This window comes from Oncorhynchus clarkii, chromosome 4 (assembly GCF_045791955.1).
Source record: "Oncorhynchus clarkii lewisi isolate Uvic-CL-2024 chromosome 4, UVic_Ocla_1.0, whole genome shotgun sequence".
NCBI lineage: Eukaryota > Metazoa > Chordata > Actinopteri > Salmoniformes > Salmonidae > Oncorhynchus > Oncorhynchus clarkii.
The window spans coordinates 83,614,726-83,634,946 of NC_092150.1; the positions used below are offsets into that span (position 1 = coordinate 83,614,726).

The following is a 20,221-nucleotide window of genomic DNA, read 5'->3' on the forward strand; positions in this document are numbered from 1 at the left end:
CTCAATAAACCCCAGTTTACATGGACGGATAGATTTGAGGTTTATGAGATTATGGAATATAGGCCAAGTACATTGAATCCTCCAGTGAAGAAATACTGTACAAGAGAGAGCTCTTTTGAGAGGTCTTGGGAAGATTCTAACACGTTTATCTATCTGCAGACATACTCTCTGTGATCATATTTGTATTGATTTTATTTTCGGTACATAGATCACAGAATATTACTCAGCATAACACCAAACTGAATAGAAATGAATGAAACATTTAGCCCTTTATGCTTTTCGGAACACTACAGTCTATGCTAGTGCACCAGACAGTCCCATATTGCTTCTAAATTAAGAGGAAAAATGCTGCGTTCACTTGTTCAAGGGTGATCAGTTCAGATGCTCTCTTCTATAGTTCCCTATCGTCATAAACTTTAGAAGTCTGTTTGGGGTGTGTGGGGTAGATTACTTTGGTTTTAGCATTTACATTTTAGTCATTCCCTGTACAGTTCAGCCCTTACCGGTGGCAGATCCAGAAGGGTGTATCCTATCTATACTGAACACAAATATAAACGCAATATATAAAGTGTTGTTCCCATGTTTCATGAGCTGAAATAACAGATCCCAGAAATGTTCCATCTGCACTAAAAGCGTATTTCTCTCAGATGTTGTACACAAGTTTGTTCTCCACCCTGTTAGTGAGCATTTCTCTTTTGCCAAGATAATCCATCCACCTGACATGTGATTAAACAGCATGATCATTACACAGTTGCACCTTGTGCCGGGGACAACAAAAGGCCACGGAAATGTGCAGTTTTGTCACACAACACAATGCCACAGATGTCTCATGTTTTGAGTGAGCATTCAATTGGCATGCTGACTGCAGGAATGTCCACCAGAGCTGTTGCCAGAGAATTGAATGTTCATTTCTCAACCACAAGCCACATACAACATCGTTTCAGATAATCTTGCAGTACGTCCAACTGGCCTCACAACTGCAGACCACATGTAACCACGGCAGCCCAGGACCTCCACATCCGGCTCCACCTGCGGGATCGTCTGAGACCAGCCAGCTAATGAAACTGCAAGTTTGCACAACCGAATAATTTCTGCACAAACTGTCAGAAACTGTCTTAGGGAATCTCATTTGCGTGCTAGTCATCGTGCTAGTCATCCCATGCTAGTCATAGGGTCTGACTGCATTTCGGCTTCAGTGGGAAAATGCTCACCTTAAATGGCCACTGGCACGGCACGATGGAGAAGTGTTTCAACAATACCGGGCAGTAGGCAGACAGCTTGTATTATATCAAATCAGAGTGCCCCATGGTGGCGGTGGGGTTATGATATGGGCAGGCATTCGCTACAGACAATGAGCACAATTGCATTTTATTATGAATGCACAGAGATACCGTGACGAGATCCTGAGGTCCATTGTCGTGTCATTCATACGCCGCCATTTTTCAGTATGATGTTGATGCCCAGCCCCATGTCGCAAGGATCTGTACACAATTCCTGGAAGCTGAAAATGTCGCAATTCTTCCATGGTCTGCATACTCACCAGACATGTCACCCATTGAGCACGTTTGGGATGTTCTGGATCGACATGTACGACAGCGTGTTCCAACTTCGCACAGCCATTGAAGAGGAGCGGGACAACATTCCACAGGCCACAATCAACAGCCTGATCATCTCTATTTGAAGGAGATGTGTCGCGCTGCATGAGGATAATGGTTACACCAGATACTGACTGGTTTTCTGATCCATGCCCCTATCTTTTTTTTCTCAGGTATCGGTGACCGATACCTGAAGCATATCTGTATTCCCAGTCATGTGAAATCCATAGATTAGGGCCTAATGAATTCATTTCAATTGACTGATTTCCTGAACTTTAGCTAAGTAAAATCTTAGAAATTGTTGCATGTTGCGTTGAAATGTTTGTTCAGTGTAAATTCATGTTTGTTATTTTAAGCAGCTACAGTAAAGATAATTCAAGCAAGTCGGGAGGTCATTTTGTTTTGTTCTGACTTTTCCTGTAATTTGTTTTCCCCAGACACCTTACGTTAAATAGTTTACTGCAGAGTAAGACGTCGTCATTTGCATATGTGTGAAAAACAAACACCTATCTGGTCAGAGCTAATGATGCATCCCTGTTTTCATCAATTCCGAATTAATTATGGAAGGTTCTTCTTTCTCTCCATTAAATCAGAGTGAACAGAGATCAGATCATTACAGCTGTGTCGTCCTGAATGATGAGGTCATTACAGCTGTGTCGTCCTGAATGGTGAGGTCATTACAGCTGTGTCGTCCTGAATGGTGAGGTCATTACAGCTGTGTCGTCCTGAATGATGAGGTTATTACAGCTGTGTCGTCCTGAATGATGAGGTCATTACAGCTGTGTCGTCCTGAAAAAACACGCACCCGTGTGAACACAGACATACACTGAAATGCACACACTGTAATGTGCACACATACACATGCCCACACACACACACATACACACACACATGCCCCCCCACACACACATACAGACACACACAGACACACACACAGACACACACACACACACACACACACACACACACATACACAAAATTGGACCATACCATTGCAGGACTCCACTAAGACAAGCTCCATAGCATACTGCAGCGCCAAACTGGTCATTTAAGCAATAAGGCCCGAGGGGGTGTGGTATATGGCCAATATACCACGGATAAGGGCTGTTCTTAAGCGTGACGCAATGTGGATTGCCTGGATACAGCCCTTAGCCATGTTATACTGGCCATATATCACAAACCCCCGAGGTGCCTTATTGCTATTACTGTATAAATTACTGCTCCAATGTAATTAGAGCAGTAAAAATACATGTTTTGTAACACCTGTGTATACGGTCTGATTTACAGCCTGATATAATAAGGCTGTATCACATTCGGCCGTGATTGGGAGTCCCATAGGGCGGCGCACAATTGGCCCAGCGTCGTCCGGGTTTGGGTCGGGGTAGGCCGTCATTGTAAATAAGAATTCTTTCTTAACTGACTTACCTAGTTAAATAAAGGTTAAATGTAAAAAAAAATGAAATATACCACGGCTGTCAGCCAATCAGCATTCAGGACTCGACAAACCCAGTATGTAATTGTAAATACACCAGCCCTCTGTTGTTGTTACTCGCTGCCTCTCATTGGAATCACATATTGAAAGGGCGTATAGTACTGAATTACAGCCGGGGCTGTTACACTGTCATGGTGCTGCTGGCGTAAGCCTTTGCAGCATAGTACAGCCCGGAGTGCTCCCATCACAACAGACCTATTTGGCTTACGTTACAAACCCTCTAAATCAGACAGGCTTGTTGTGCTGCACTACCTTAAGCCCCCCTGGCTGTAGGGCTGAACTAGGAGTGTATTGTATTCAATGCTGACGCATGTGAGTGAGTGGGCTACTGTATTGTCTCGTATACCCGACTCTAGGCAACAGCAGTGTATGCCTTAGCGTTGGATACATTGTGGAAGGCAAACGCCTGCCCAAGGAGACTAGTTAATGTCGGCTGCAGCTCACTGCTACGGTATGTACGTGGGCCCTGCTACCGTGCCTGTCTGTCTGTCTGTCTGTCTGTCTGTCTGTCTGACTGTCTGTCTGACTGTCTGTCTGTCTGTCTGCCTCACTGTCTGTCTGTCTGTCTGTCTGTCTGTCTGTCTGTCTGTCTTTCTGTCTGTCTGTCTCTGTCTGTCTCACTGTCTGTCTGTCTGTCTGTCTGTCTGTCTGTCTGTCTGTCTGTCTGTCTGTCTGTCTGTCTGTCTGTCTGTCTGTCTGTCTGTCTGTCTGTCTGTCTGTCTGCCTGCCTGCCTGCCTGTCTGTCTGTCTGTCTGTCTGAGCAGAGGCTGCCTGTGGGCCGGGTTGGGCCTTGAGAGACTGAAGCTGGGTCTAGAATGCTTATTGCTTCATTTGGTAGAACTCAGCCTGTCAGCCACACACGAACACAGCACAGTAGTTTGGCTGCAGATCACATACACACACACACACACACACACACACACACACACACACACACACACACACACACATACATACACACAAGCGAGAACATACCCATGTCAATCCCTGGGCTACACATTTTTTACCGGTCTTTCTCTCTTTCTCTCCATCTGCACAGTGGAGCAGCAATACCAATCTCATTCTGGCTGACATGGTCGTTTAAACTCACTCTAGGTCTCACCTTCATTCAAACGCTGTTCGTCAGATTGTTTGTGTGTTATTGCAGGTCTGTTAATGTTATATAGCTGCAGCTAAAGTTGTGTGTTGTATATGCTTGGGAAGTCTTGTAAACAGTCTACTTATCATTCACTTAGTCCTCCTGCTTTATATATTAATACAGATTACTTTTTCCATTATTCAGACTAGTGCAGATGTTTGACTAGAATTCTCTTACTAAAAAAATTGATGCCCCGAAGAAGGGGCTCCAAAACCTGCACGTCATTCCCTACTGCACACCTAGATGGCACTGTGTCCCCTACTCACTACACAGTAACCCACCAGCCAGCCAATACACCACCAGCCACTACACAGTACACCACCATCCACTACACCAACAGCCACTACACCACCAGCCAGTACACCACCAGCCACTACACCACCAGCCAGCCAGTACACCACCAGCCACTACACCACCAGCCAGCCAGTACACCACCAGCCACTACACCACCAGCCAGCCAGTACACCACCAGACACTACACCACCAGCCAGCCAGTACACCACCAGCCACTACACCACCAGCCAGCCAGTACACCACCAGCCACTACACAGTACACCACCAGCCACTACACAGTACACCACCAGCCACTACACAGTACACCACCAGCAAGCCAGTACACCACCAGCCACTACACAGTACACCACCAGCCACTACACAGTACACCACCAGCCACTACACAGTACACCACCAGCAAGCCAGTACACCACCAGCCACTACACAGTACACCACCAGCCAGCCAGTACACCACCAGCCACTACACAGTACACCACCAGCCACTACACAGTACACCACCAGCCACTACACAGTACACCACCACCAGCCACTACACAGTACACCACCACCAGCCACTACACCACCAGTCACACAGTACACCACCAGCCACTACACAGTACACCACCACCAGTCAGTACACAGTACACCACCACCCACTGCACAGTTCACCACCAGCCAGCCACTACACAGTACACCACCAGCCAGCCACTACACAGTACACCACCAGCCACTACACGGTACACCACCAGCCACTACACAGTACACCACCAGCCAGCCACTACACAGTACACCACCAGCCAGCCACTACACAGTACACCACCACCAGCCACTACACAGTACACCACCAGCCAGCCACTACACAGTACACCACCAGCCAGCCACTACACAGTACACCACCACCAGCCACTACACAGTACACCACCACCAGCCACTACACAGTACACCACCACCAGCCACTACACAGTACACCACCACCAGCCACTACACAGTACACAACTTTTGCAGGAAATGCAATCTTGTAGTGTATTTGAGGTTTGAAAGGGCTTCAAAAAAAAATTACCACTTTAAAATGTCAGACTTGTGGCTCTCTTCAACCAGATCCGCTTCAGCTGACATCTGCGTACCGGATGTGTTGGAACTGGAACTGTTTTACAACTGTCAAATCTACAAGCGGCTCCTGACATTATACCTAAAGCGCACATTGCCATTGGCTGCATGGAGTCGCAATAAGAGAAATCCCATGCAGCCTTGTTTACAATTTGTAACACTGGAATTTGATACGTAATCTACACCTCGACTAGGCTGATAGAAATCCTCATTATTTCATTGAATGATTTTTCATTTTGAGTGTCATTATTTCCATATAGCCCTTTGTTGTTCTGAACTTCTAATGTGACTGAGAGGGGCATGGCTTTGTCACAATGATCACAAGAGCAGCTGCACACTGATTTGACCGTCAAAACATCAGCCATGTGGGTGTTGCTTGATCTGATTTAATCTAGGCCTTGATTTTTCCTAACAAAAAATGCATCAACCACTTCAAAAATGTCCATTAATTATTATTCACGTAATAATTCGCATTTCCCGTTGCTGCAGGATCATTTTCCTGCTGAGACAGCACCTGTCGTAGCTGTGGTTACAGCCCATACTGCTTTAGTGGGACAGGAGGGAAATAGATCCATGGAGGGGTATCTCCTTTTTGTGATCAAAAGCGCACGCACGCACGCACGCACGCACGCACGCACACACGCACACACGCACACACACACACACACACACACACACACACACACACACACACACACACACACACACACACACACACACACACAGTACCCTACCTGGCAGTGTACCATACCGTACAGTAGTTTGGCTGCAGAACATTGCGTGCTCTTGTCCTTTCTAAACCAGGTGTTGAGGTCATATCGACTCATTCTACTTGTCAGGTTTAATCATCATCTTCCACAGAGCAGCTTTTTGGGGATTATTGGGTGATTATGACGGAATGGTGCCAGACACTGCTGTACAGGGGGGTGAAAAAAACGTTCTTCCTTATTCAAGGTATCACTTCTGGAAAAAAAATGTATTCTTGGATATATAAAAACACAAATGGGTTGAACAATTGCCTTTACTGTATGGCTGTAGTGGTAAGACATTGAACAAACTCTATTGTAGATTCACAATGATCACCTGTAATGTTTTTATTAATCTGTGAAGCTGTCATACTAATTTTGTTTCAGTTGGTGTTTCATTTGACATTTGGAATAGAGAGGAGAAGAGAGAGAAGAGGAGAGAAGAAGAGAAGAAAAGAGAAGAGGAGAGAAGACGAGAGGAGAGAAGAAGAGAAGAGAAGTAAAGAGGAGAAGAGGAGAAAAAGAGAGGACAGGAGAGATGAAAATAAAAGAGGAGAGAAGGAGAGAGGTGTGAAGAGAAGAAGAGAGAAGAGGAGAGGAGAGAAGAAGAGAGGAGAGAAGAAAGGAGGAGAGAAGAGAGGAGAAGAGAGGAGAGAAGAGAGGAGAAAAGAAAAGAGGAGAGAAGAGAGGAAAAGAGGAGAGAAGAGAGGAGAGGAGAGAAGAGAAGAAGAGAGGAGAGAAGAGAAGAAGAGAGGAGAGAAGAAGAGAGGAGAGAAGAGGAGAGGAGAGGAGAGGAGAGGAGAGGAGAAGAGAGAAGAGAGGAGAGAAGAGGGAGAGGAGAGAAGAAGAGAGGAGAGAAGAAAAGAGGAGAGAAGAGAAGAAGAGGATACATCTTAAAGTAGAATAAAGTTTAGGTTGTGTGGAGAGATCCCTCCATATTCAGTGAGCCAAGTGAGTTTACACAGTCGTAAATTATTATTATAATATTTTTTTTTAAACCATTAGCGAATGTAAATAGTTATTTTCTGTCAATTAAGATAATAATTATCCAATCTGTTTGGGCAAATTTATGTAATCTATTTCTGCATATTTGACTAAAAGAGGAAACAGTCTGTCAATCACAACAGTTAACCACCCGCTGGGTTGGATTACATGGCCCTGAGCTCACATTTGAAGGGCACAGCACTGGGTATGCCTGCCAGACAAGTTAACAGACCGTTTTATCCAAAGGAACTTAAAGTACAGTGGGTGTATTCATTATTAGTATGGGTATGTGATCAATGTGGGATATTGAAACCACACCCTTGGAGTTGCTAACACAACACTTTTACCAATTTACTCACCAAAAATCCACAAAATGGCTGCCTTGACTAAACTGAGAGGCTGAGATGCCTTCTTCCTTTTCAACAATACGATCCAGCCTGACAGTTAAAGACAAGACTGTCAAACCCATTCATAGGCCTATAGGGAGGAGGTCAGAGAACTGGCAGTGTGGTGCCAGGACAAAAACCTCTCCATCAATGTGAGCAAGACAATGGAGCTGATCGTGGACTACAGGAAAAGGCGGGCTGAACAGGCCCCCATTAACATCGACGGGACTGAGGTGGAGGGGTTGAGAGTTTCAAGTTCCTTGGTGTCCACACTACCAACGAACAATCATGGTCCAAACATAGCAAGACAGTCGTGAAGAGGGCACAACAAAACCTTTTCCCCCTCAGGAGACTGAAAATATTTGGCACGGGTCCCCAGATCCTCAAAAGATTATACAGCTGCACCCTCAAGAGCATCCTGACCGGTTGCATCACCGCTTGGTATGGCAACTGCTCGTCATCTGATTGCAAGGCGCTACAGAGGACAGTGCAAACGGCCCAGTACATCACTGGGGCCAAGCGTCCTGCCATCCAGGACCAGGCGGTTTCAGAGGAAAGTAGTGTTTTCTCTGCTTCCGCACGGCAAGCGGTACCGGAGCGCCAAGTCTAGGACCAAAAGGCTCCTCAACAGCTTCTACCCCAAGCCTTTAGACTGCTGAACAATTCATACAAATCGCCACCGGACAATTTATCTTGACATTTACCTTGACATCTTCCCCCCCTTATACATTGCTGCTACTCGCTGTTTGTTTGTTACCTATGCATAGTCACTTCGACCGCACCTACGTGTACAGATTACCTCAACTAACCTGTATACCTGCACACTGACTCGGTATCGGTGACCCCTGTATATAGCCATGTTATTGTTATTCTTATTGTGTTACTTTTTATTATTACTTTTGAATTCAGTCTACTTGGTAAATATGTTCTTCTTCTTGAACTGCACTGTTGGTTAAGGGCTTGTAAGTAAGCATTTCACGGTCTACACAAGTCTACACTTGTTGTATTCGGGGGATGTGGCAAATAAAGTTTGATTTGATATGCTGTAAATGGATTTCTATACATCATAGGTAGACTCTCACAGAGTCAATGCTAGCTACCTCACTAAGCAAATCAAATCAAATCAAATTTTATTTGTCACATACACATGGTTAGCAGATGTTAATGCGAGTGTAGCGAAATGCTTGTGCCCAACCAACCTGAAGTAGTATAGGTCTATTAAAAAGTTCCCTTAGAGAGGAAAAAGACCACGTTAGGAGCTCACTCATTGAGAATGTAAAATAACTTTTAGGTCGTAATGAAGAAGGAAAAAACTTGGGTAGACCAGGATGAATGAGTTAATGATGTAGTCGTTGTGCCAGCTGAACATACTCCTTACAGCCCTCTGATAAATTCCATCAATGGGCCATTCCAAGGACTGTGTGGCCCATTTGCACAAACTATTGGATGGTGAAACAACAGGTCTGGGAAGCAGGCGCAGCAGCCACCTATTCACTGAGACACAACCTGTCCATATGGTGCCGAGAATCTATCAATCTCATTCCTTCCATGCTTTTGTTGCCACCGAGACCTGGCGATGGAGGGGCCTAACAGCACTCCTCGTATTCTGGTCTCTTCTCAGAACCTGCTGTGCGTGGAGAGTATAGGAGAGTTTAACACTCGGACTCTGTCTATGAATAGGAATTAGAGATGAATGTGTATACATGACATGTTAAAAACATTACCTGAAGATCAATATAAAGATTAACTATTATTTTTTGGACTTTTAATAATAATTTCATTGGACATTTTAATGGGAAGTTATTGTAAGGTAATTGGCAAAAAAATACTTAAACCCCTGGAGTCGATGTCCGTGCCGGACATTTTAATGGGAAGTTATTGTAAGGTAATTGGCAAAAAATACTTAAACCCCTGGAGTCGATGTGCACAGAAATCTGATTAGCATAATACAAAAATCCCCAGCTAAATCTGTCTATTTAAGCTAGAGATATCAGTTGTTTTGCATGGATTGCGTCTCAATCTACTGCATCCACCAATGCCGGCCTACACACCAACATGAGAAGGTGAGACTTTCACAAACACATACTGTAAGTTGGTTGTTTTGCTCTAGGACACCCACAGGCCTCACAAGACTTGTCTGAAGGTAGCCCAGTTTAAAACATGAATGGAAGTATATATGGAAGTAGTTTAATGCCCAGAAAGGGAGTCAAATATGAGTAACAATATAAAAAAATAATTCCCTGATCTTTCTTAAATCTCTCAAATATAGGTCACTTTAAAACGAACGTCCTTTTTATGTCGTTTTTGATGTTTTTCCATGTATGAATCTCCGGCTTAGACTCAAATAAGAAGAGTCTATGGTTTATGGTAATGGTCTTCTGATAGAAGGCAGGTTTTGGACAGAGGTTAAGGACCTGAATCCGTTACAGATGAATGTACTCCTAAAAGCTCATCTACCCTATGTTCCACCGCTATTCATTTCTATACTCTTTCATACATCCACATGACAAACAGCCAAATGTACTCTACCATTGAAAACTTTGGGAAGAATATTTTATTGCTGGGATTTGCCTGGAGTCAAAGGAGCAAAACACAGTTAAGTAATGGGTTGAAAAGCAGTATTAACAACACAAAATCAAACTGAATGTACTTGAGATTTGCTTAGAATACAAAACGAACAAGAAACAACTAAATAAATTAAGTCATAAAAAAAAATTGTCATAAAAATGTTAAGACTTCAAATGAAAACTGCACAATAAGGGGAGGAACATAAATGTAAAATAATAAAAGTGAAAGTAAGGAACATAGATAGACGTCACAGTAAAAACAAATCCTCATCCTGTATCTTATTCTTAGCATTGTGCCAGCACTGGGTCTCAAAAATCTGTTAGATCTCAAATTTAAATTAAAATTAAAATAACAATGAAAGTAATCCAGAATCAGGAGGCCCTAGTACAATATCTGGGTGGGCATTTGTCTATTTGACTGATATCTGATGTCTTCCAGTTGTAAAATATTCATGCGTTTTAGAAACACCATCCAGAAAGACTAGATTTTCTAACCTAATAATATTTTACTCCTTTCGATTACAAAAAAATACAAGTACGCTATCTCCAGTCTTACCAAACATCGGGGGAAAAAACGTCAGATCTTCGTCATTTAGTACACCGAGAAAGGAAATCAGCTCAAATTATGTCTGTACAATGCAAAAAAAAAAACTCAAACGGAAACTAAAATGTTATGTACAATATTGACCTGCAAAATACGACGGCTATGATGTAATAAAATATGTAAACATATTTGTTTTGACACAGCTGACTGTGACAACAGATACAAATTCAAAACTTTTCACATTGGATAACTCTTCTTTAGTCACATTGTTTTCAATAGTTGACCAAAAACCCCACAGACATAATGACTTTACTTCCACAAACAGCATGTAACAAATAACTGAACCAGTGGTCTATGGAAAACTGAATGAACTGAAATAAAACTGCTATCAGGGATGTAGAGTTCTGTAAAAGTTCTAATTAAAATAACATTTTTACTGGTGCATCCCCTCCAACATGGTCGAATACCATCTAGATTGAGGACGTCATGCATAGCAGTCAAATCCATTTTTGAGAGAGGGGGAAAAAAGCGAAATAATAAATCAAAATGCATTGCCATACTACTATTCATTGAGCATAGCCTGGTCAGCCCTGACAATGTTTCATCCCTCAGAACGCAGAGGTGGGTTTAAAAAACAAAGACACCTTAGCTACCACACACATACCTTACCTCATCCAAGACTAGGTATAGAAATGTACCATTTGTATGTTAATTATGTTTTGTCTTTCAAACTTCAACGACTCGTTTTTTAAAAATCTTCAGGTCCCTCACTTATACAGATGCCAGCACCACGTCACATACATCTCACATGCTCCGAACGGCCGAAATGATGGTTGTTTGTTTTGTCATTTTACAGGGTTACAATGGACAATGCTGTTTACGCCAAGGATCACAAATCTCTCACAGTCACTTGGGAGCGATGTAACACTGAAATATCTTACACTGCCAAACCTCTGGCAACGTCTCCAGGCAGAGCTCAGTCATCTCGTCACAAGGTATCTTATAGTAGTGTCCCTATCAGCCTGTTTCTCTTTATGCTTACCATAGTAAGTGTGCTTTTAGGTCACAGTACATTGGAAAAATGTTCAACTTGGACTCATTCACTTAGAGTTCTTATGAGAGGATTTGTTTTCCGTTTTAAATTGCAGCTCCCAATATGGTACTGTCAAGTGTTTATTCAGATTTTCTCCAAACAGTTATTTTTTGTTGTTGTTGGGAATGGTTGATTTATAGTATTCTTTGTCCTTATACATAGTATTCTTTGTCCTTGTCTTTCGGTCTCTTGCCGCTGGATCCCTTGGCGCCACTGCCCCCGCTGGGTGCTTTGTCTTTCACCACGGTGCCGTTGGTCTGCGCTGAGTTGCTGATGTAATTCCGTGTCTCGTCTACCTGGTAGGAGCCTTCGTCCCTGTTCCTGTACTTGTACATGGCGTAGAGGAGGATGAGGATGCAGAGTGCTGCGGCCGAGACGATGCCAACCACCATGCCCGTTGTGCTGCTGGATTCTCGTATCACCTCAGAGGCCCCCGGGGGCACCCGCCTCACGACTGGTGCGGTGGGTAACGCGGCAGGCACCGTACGCAGCATGGGTGAGGTGATGAGGGGCCCACGAGGCTTGGTGCCATCCAGGTCGAAGGATACAGTGGGCAGAGGAAGCAGGACTATGTCCGGCTGCAGGGCTTTGATCACTTCGCGGTTGTCCATTTTCCCGGCGGGAAGTTTGGCTAGCGTGCCGTCTGATGGGAGGGACGCCTCTGCTACAGTGCCCCCGAGGTTGGGTAGAGGCGGGGTGGGTGTAGTCCTACCCGCCTCTGAGGCTTTACTAGGCCTCAAGTCCTTGGCCTCCCACTTGGGCGCGAGAGCTTTGTAGCCACCTTCGTAGGCCGACGTGGTCAAGATCTTATCTGTTACCAGGGAGAAGGTGGTGTAAAAATCTTCATCGTCAGTGGGGGGCAGGCTAGAGTCGAAAGCTTCGCCAGAGCCAAACCCCGAAATCACCATGCCATCATAATCACCACCATCACCATCAAGACCATCATCACATTCATCGCTGTCTCGGTCCGACAAGCAAGGTACCCCCGCCTCAGTGGCCATGGGCAGGGACGCTTTTGTGGTCTCGATAATGGTGAGGACGGGGCGGAGGGTTGGGAGGACAGGGCGGAGGGTTGGGGGGAGGGGGATGAAGGGGGAACGGGGGGAAACAGGAGGGATGTCTATGGGATCCTCTACAAGTACGGGGATGACTAACTCCCCTCCTGCAAAACAGAAAAAGAAAAGAGAAGAGTTAGAAGAAATGCAAGACGTTAGCTATTCAATCAAACACTGGAAAGTAATTATATAAAACATAAAAAGCAAAGCGGAAACAATAAAATATTAAAAAAATACAGAAAAAACTAAAATAAGTCAAAATGGAAAATACTATACCAGTGCAAATTCAATGAAACTAGAACCAATCAAACAATACAATGAACTGAAAATAAACAATAGCCAATAAAAATGTATACATTGCATCAAAAGGCTGTAAGGGATGTTCAGGGGTGAGCCAAAATAACAAACAGGCATTTCACCACACCTAACTCCTATGCTTCGTGTTCAATAACAAGTGTACTATTTTGTGAACTTTTTCACGGACAGAGATATAGTTATTGGTGCTGGCTTTGTAGCTCTGGGACCTACACACCAGAGGGTTGTAACTATATTAATTATGTCTGGTCTAGTGTTGCTAATGTCTGGCTGTCTGGCTGTCTGGATACATGTACAGTAGCTACACAATATTGGACTGAGAAATAACATCTACCTTAACTTTAATCATACCTTTCAAGCTCATACACCGATAGGTGTATAATAAATTGAGAGATTGACTTTTCTGCTTTCCAAATATAAAGAAATACATTATAAAAAATATAGTGACGATTTGCATACAATCCACAGCATATTCTATTTTTGTCCAATGGAAATAACAATAATGGAGAGGTCAACCTTGTCATGTGCTTCTAGGGTGCAAAGACCGGGCTCAACTTGTCATTATTTTCTGTAGCTATTGATAGGGTCTAATGAAATTAAACTGAGGTAAATATTCCTGCATTCCTAATGTTATTACGGTGAGTTCACTAGGCTCCCCCACTGGCCTTAACCCCTTGCCTTTTGACTGCTCTTATACAGTTGCCACAATGGCACAAAGTCACCTGACAGTTCCACAACAACAGCTGAATGTACTTCTCACTTTTATCAGTATCAGTTACTATGTTTGTTGTTGACTAGTCTATCTTTCTCTCTATTCATTTTTCTTGTCCTTTATTATATTATTTTACGATTAGGGCGGTTTCTAAAAACATGCGAAAGTAACATTCAGATGTCGGTTGAATCTGCATAAACCTCTTGCCAATGTGGCTAGCTTGTACACTGCAAAGGCTCACCACAAACAGGGCACTAAAAGAAGATGCAGATATCTAATAAAAATTAAAAAGGAAATAAAGAAAAAAAATAAGTAAGGCATTGCAAACACAGTTAAGACTGAGAGTTAGAGCAAACATGGTCAACATTCACAAACTAAATGGATTTATCCAAAGAGGGATTACTACATAGAAAGAGGTCAAATACATTCTGCTTCAGAAATCATAAAAAGCCTACGAAAAATTGTTTTCAAAAAAGAAGAAAAGTATACCATCAGTTTTGCCAACTTACATCAACAAATTGCCCGCATGATTTTGGCAGGAAGAAAAAAGTGTACAAAAGAAAGTTGTGTAAGAATGTTTTTGGACAAGTTAGGTTAGTTTCTTTTTAACAATTTTGATGCATTTAAGTTATTTATCTTTTAGACAGGATGGTACAGGGAAGGAAGAACACACATCCACACATGACATGAAAAATAATCTTCACCATTCTGTTCAGGATTATTATATAGTTTTTAAATAGTCATTTCTTTTCATAAAAAAGAAAACTGTACATCTATAGATAAGTCTTGGCTGTGAGAGAAAAGCTCCTTTTATGTAACTTCTCCATAAATATTTACAGTCTGATTATTAAACTTTTTTTGTAAATATTTTTTTAAACTTTTTTTTACTTAACTTTAACTTGAACTTCGTTGTTCATAAGTTTTGAACGAATGGATGCCTGTACATATCTTAACATCTACGTAAAATGGGGTTCGGAGTGGTGGGGGGGGGGGGGGGGGGGGGGGGAGTGTAAGAAGGGGGGAGGACCTAGGAACATACTAGGTAGGAAATGACATAGATGGGGGTGAATGTGTACGTCAGTTGCCATGTCCATGTAAAGGTGGTACGAAGCGGTCGGGCGGCATTAGAGCTTTTGGCTGTAAGGAAGGGATGGGGACATACAACCCATGAGCATATACATACCCATCTACAGAAGAGAACAGCACTTTCAACACTGACAGTTTTTTTACAAACCCTAAGCTGCAACTTCTTTCTTTGCCATGTGGAATTAAATAATGAAATAATTAATTATAGTCCAAATGCAATCCAAATTTGCTAATTGAATAACAGGAAAACATGTAGCAGTGTAAGAACAGGTTTGAAACATGTTGAAATGAATAGTGGTGAGGACAGTTGTATTTTTTTGTTTTCTTCTAGTTTTTTTCTCAATGAAATTGTAAATTGTCAAATTGTATACTGGGTCATGTGTTTGGGGTGGCCAATCATAGCTGTGTATTTCAACCATAGTTAACCAATAAAAATCATTAGTAAAAAAGGAAGAAATGTCCTAATTAGGAATTCTCTGAAAATTATCAGATTATTAAAAGAGGTCATTTTGAGCAATTTCAGTAATTAACATAGATATCCACATATGTATATTTACATATATGTACAAATAGACAAAAAAAATTACAAATTGGCAAGCAAGAAATTAAAAGCATTAAAATTCTCACACTTTCAAAGATGAACAACCAGAAAGCACACACTGAAGCAGACATAGAGAAGAGGGACAGTTCGTAGGGGAAGTTGTCACCAACTTCATGTAGTAACTAATAATAATAACATTATTATTAGTTAATTCTTTATGAAATACATATCTGTTGTTAGTCATTTTAAAAACACAGAACAGGCGTGCAATCTGGATGTAATTCAGAGAGAGGTAAGGTAAATATTAGACAGGATCGTTTAGTTGTTTTTACTATTAGGATCATGGTTAATGCGTGCTTTAAGTAAGTTGCATTTAGGGAGAGTAATATACAATAACAGTACAGCAAGCTGGGGTCAGAGGGTCAGGATGGGGTTAAAGGTGACTAGAGGTCATTGCATCAAGGCCTGTAGGGCATATTGCTTCAGGCAAAGAACTATTTATTATCAACCATCAGAGAGGAAGAAGAAACACCATGGGTGATACACAACCCACATGATGTGGTGTAGACTTCAGATTATAACCAGGATGTGGTGTAGACTTCAGATTATAACCAGGATGTGGTGTAGACTTCAGATTATAACATTCATCAAATTAATGTCTACTTTTAGTAAATGTATAGTTCAGTTTTATGTTAATGCACAACCAACAGCCTACGCTTGACAGGTACACACAGTGTTCAGAGGAAGTTCCACAAGAGGGCTCAAGGAGTTGAGGCTATCCATGTCCCATTGTGATGTGATAAGGAGTTGAGGCTATCCATGTCCCATTGTGATGTGATAAGGAGTTGAGGCTATCCATGTCCCATTGTGATGTGATAAGGAGTTGAGGCTATCCATGTCCCATTGTGATGTGATAAGGAGTTGAGGCTATCCATGTCCCATTGTGATGTGATAAGGAGTTGAGGCTATCCATGTCCCATTGTGATGTGATAAGGAGTTGAGGCTATCCATTTCCCATTGTGATGTGATAAGGAGTTGAGGCTATCCATGTCCCATTGGGACGTGATAAGGAGTTGAGGCTTTTCATGCCCCTTTGGGACGTGATAAGGAGTTGAGGCCTTCCGTGCCCCTTTGGGACGTGATAAGGAGTTGGGGCTATCCATGTCCCATTGGAACGTGATAAGGAGTTGAGGCTTTCCATGTCCCATTGGGACGTGATAAGAAGTTGAGGCTATCCATACCCCTTTGGGACGTGACAAGAAGTTGAGGCTTTCTATGCCCCATTGTGATGTGATAAGGACATTTATTTTAGATCTAAAGTTCTGGTTCCGCTGCGTTGGCCTCTGGAATAGTGCTGTGAAACACGTGATTGGATTATATTGTGAGGTTAGGCTAATAACTATGAAAGAGCTGTAGTATCTATGGGGTGGTACAGTGAGGGAAACAAGTATTTGATCCCCTGTTGATTTTGTACATTTGCACACTGCCAAAGAAATGATCAGTCTATAATTTTAATGATAGGTTTATTTGAACAGTGAGAGACAGAATAACAACAACAAAAATCCAGAAAAACGCATGTCAAAAATGTTATAAATTGATTTGCATTTTAATGAGGGAAATAAGTATGAGACCCCCTCTCAATCATAAAGATTTCTGGCTCCCAGGTGTCTTTTATACAGGTAACGTGCTGAGATTAGTAGCACCCACTTAAAGGGAGTGCTCCTAATCTCAGTTTGTTATCTGTATAAAAGACACCTGTCCACAGAAGCAATCAATCAATCAGATTCCAAACTCTCCACCATGGCCAAGACCAAAGAGCTCTCCAAGGATGTCAGGGACAAGATTGTAGACCTACACAAGGCTGGAATGGGCTACAGGACCATCGCCAAGCAGCTTGGTGAGAAGGTGACAACAGTTGGTGTGATTATTCGCAAATGGAAGAAACACAAAATAACTGTCAATCTCCCTCGGCCTGAGCCTCCATGCAAGATCTCACCTCGTGGAGTTGCAATGATCATGAGCATGGTGAGGAATCAGCCCAGAACTACACGGGAGGATCTTGTCAATGATCTCAAGGCAGCCGGGACCATAGTCACCAAGAAAACAATTGGTAACACACTACGTCGTGAAGGACTGAAATCCTGCAGCCCCCGCAAGGTCCCCCTGCTCAAGAAAGCACATATACATGCCCGTCTGAAGTTTGCCAATGAACATCTGAATGATTCAGAAGACAACTGGGTGAAAGTGTTGTGGTCAGATGAGACCAAAATGGAGCTCTTTGGCATCAACTCAACTCGCCGTGTTTGGAGGAGGAGGAATACTGCCTATGACCCCAAGAACACATCCCCACTGTCAAATATGGAGGTGGAAACATTATGCTATGGTGGTGTTTTTCTGCTAAGGGGACAGGAAACCTTCACCGCATCAAAGGGACGATGGACGGGTCATGTACAATCAAATCTTGGGTGAGAACCTCCTTCCCTTGAAAATGGGTCGTGGATGGGTATTCCAGCATGACAATGACCCAAAACACACGGCCAAGACAACAAAGGAGTGGCTCAAGAAGCACATTAAGGTCCTGGAGTGGCCTAGCCAGTCTCCAGACCTTAATCCCATAGAAAATCTGTGGAGGGAGCTGAAGATTCGAGTTGCCAAACGTCAGCCTCGAAACCTTAATGACTTGGAGAAGATCTGCAAAGAGGAGTGGGACAAAACCCCTCCTGAGATGTGTGCAAACCCGGTGGCCAACTACAAGATACGTCTGACCTCTGTGATTGCCAACAAGAATTTTGCCACCAAGTACTCATGTTTTGCAGAGGGGGTCAAATACTTATTTCCCTCATTAAAATGCAAATCAATTTATAACATTTTTGACATGCGTTTTTCTGGATTTTGTTGTTGTTATTCTGTCTCTCACTGTTCAAATAAACCTACCAGTAAAATTATAGACTGATAATTTCTTTGTCAGTGGGCAAATGTGCAAAATCAGCAGGGGATCAAATAATTGTTTCCCTCACTGTATATGTTGTGGTATAACCGACAACTCTGGATCACCACCAAGCCTAGGTGTGGAGTCTAGAGACAATGTAGTCTGCTCTACACTGAAATTCAGTGTCCCTGTTCCTATCGTGTGGCTATGGTAATGTTTTCATCAGACATCGGCTGCCTGCCCTGTTGGATAAACAGCAACGTCGTTCACTAAGTGATTTCAGAGAGGTGGAGGGTATATTTGTCTCCGTCTGCCCTGTATCGTCTTGGCCTTGTTTACATCTATCCACTCGCCCCTTCATTCCTGAACACCTAAAAGCTTTTGCCAATTGTTAGCTTTCCAGCTAGATCAACAAAACATTTGCATACCATCTGATCCAAAGGGAGCTGCCTGGTTGTGAGAGGGGTGTGTGTGTGTGTGTGTGTGTGTGTGTGTGTGTGTGTGTGTGTGTGTGTGTGTGTGTGTGTGTGTGTGTGTGTGTGAGAGTGATAGAGAGAAAGGGGCTCAAGGAAGAAAAAGCATGCCAGAGGACCTTGACATTTTAGTAGACACTTTGATCCTCTAACGTTAGCTCTATTACCAGCGTTGCACATTTCATTGGTTCACCTCAGTGGAAACACTGCACATTCTAATGGGTTTACTTAAAGAGACACTGTTTGTTTTGATGTCTTTGTTAATGTCAAGCTGGACTGGCTTTGTGGACTAATGTCTATATGGATTGGCTTTGTGGACTAATGTCAAGATGGAGGGCTTTGTGGACTAATGTCAAGATGGAGGGCTTTGTGGACTAATGTCTATATGGATTGGCTTTGTGGACTAATGTCAAGATGGAGGGCTTTGTGGACTAATGTCAAGATGGAGGGGTGTTGTGGACTAATGTCTATATGGATTGGCTTTGTGGACTAATGTCAAGATGGATGGGCTTTGTGGACTAATGTCAAGATAGAGGGGCTTTGTGGAATAATGTCAAGATGGAGGGGCTTTGTGGAATAATGTCAAGATGGAGGGCGTTGTGGACTAATGTCAAGTTGGAGAGCGTTGTGGACTAATGTCAAGATGGAGAGCGTTGTGGGCTAATGTCAAGATGGAGGGGCTTTGTGGACTAATGTCAAGATGGAGGGCTTTGTGGACTAATGTCAAGATGGAGGGGCTTTGTGGACTAATGTCAAGATGGAGGGGCTTTGTGAACTAATGTCAATATGGAGGGCATTGTGGACTAATGTCAATATGGAGGGCATTGTGGAGTAATGTCAAGATGGAGGGCGTTGTGGACTAATGTCAAGTTGGAGAGCGTTGTGGACTAATGTCAAGATGGAGAGCGTTGTGGGCTAATGTCAAGATGGAGGGGCTTTGTGGACTAATGTCAAGATGGAGGGCTTTGTGGACTAATGTCAAGATGGAGGGCTTTGTGGACTAATGTCAATATGGAGGGCATTGTGGAGTAATGTCAAGATGGAGGGGCTTTGTGGACTAATGTCAAGATGTCGGGCTTTGTGGACTAACGTCAAGATGGAGGGCTTTGTGGACTAATGTCAAGATGGAGGGCTTTGTGGACTAATGTCAAGATGGAGGGCGTTGTGGACTAATGTCAAGATGGA

The 20,221-nt window shown here is 43.0% G+C and overlaps 1 protein-coding gene across 3 annotated transcripts in view; it reads right to left on the bottom strand.

The window, feature by feature from the left end:
• Nucleotides 1-10,439: 10,439 nt before the first annotated feature.
• The window catches only part of LOC139407382 (neurexin 3b), a 614,879-nt gene continuing 605,097 nt past the window's right edge, over nt 10,440-20,221 (bottom strand). For 2 of the 3 annotated variants that reach the window (XM_071151120.1, XM_071151119.1), the window contains one exon: nt 10,440-13,087. In XM_071151120.1, the coding sequence (XP_071007221.1) occupies nt 12,078-13,087 (1,010 nt within the window). In that variant the 3' untranslated portion in view covers nt 10,440-12,077. Of the gene's footprint in view, nt 13,088-15,024; nt 15,145-20,221 lie in introns of those variants that run through there. The other variant, XM_071151121.1, reaches the window with a different exon arrangement.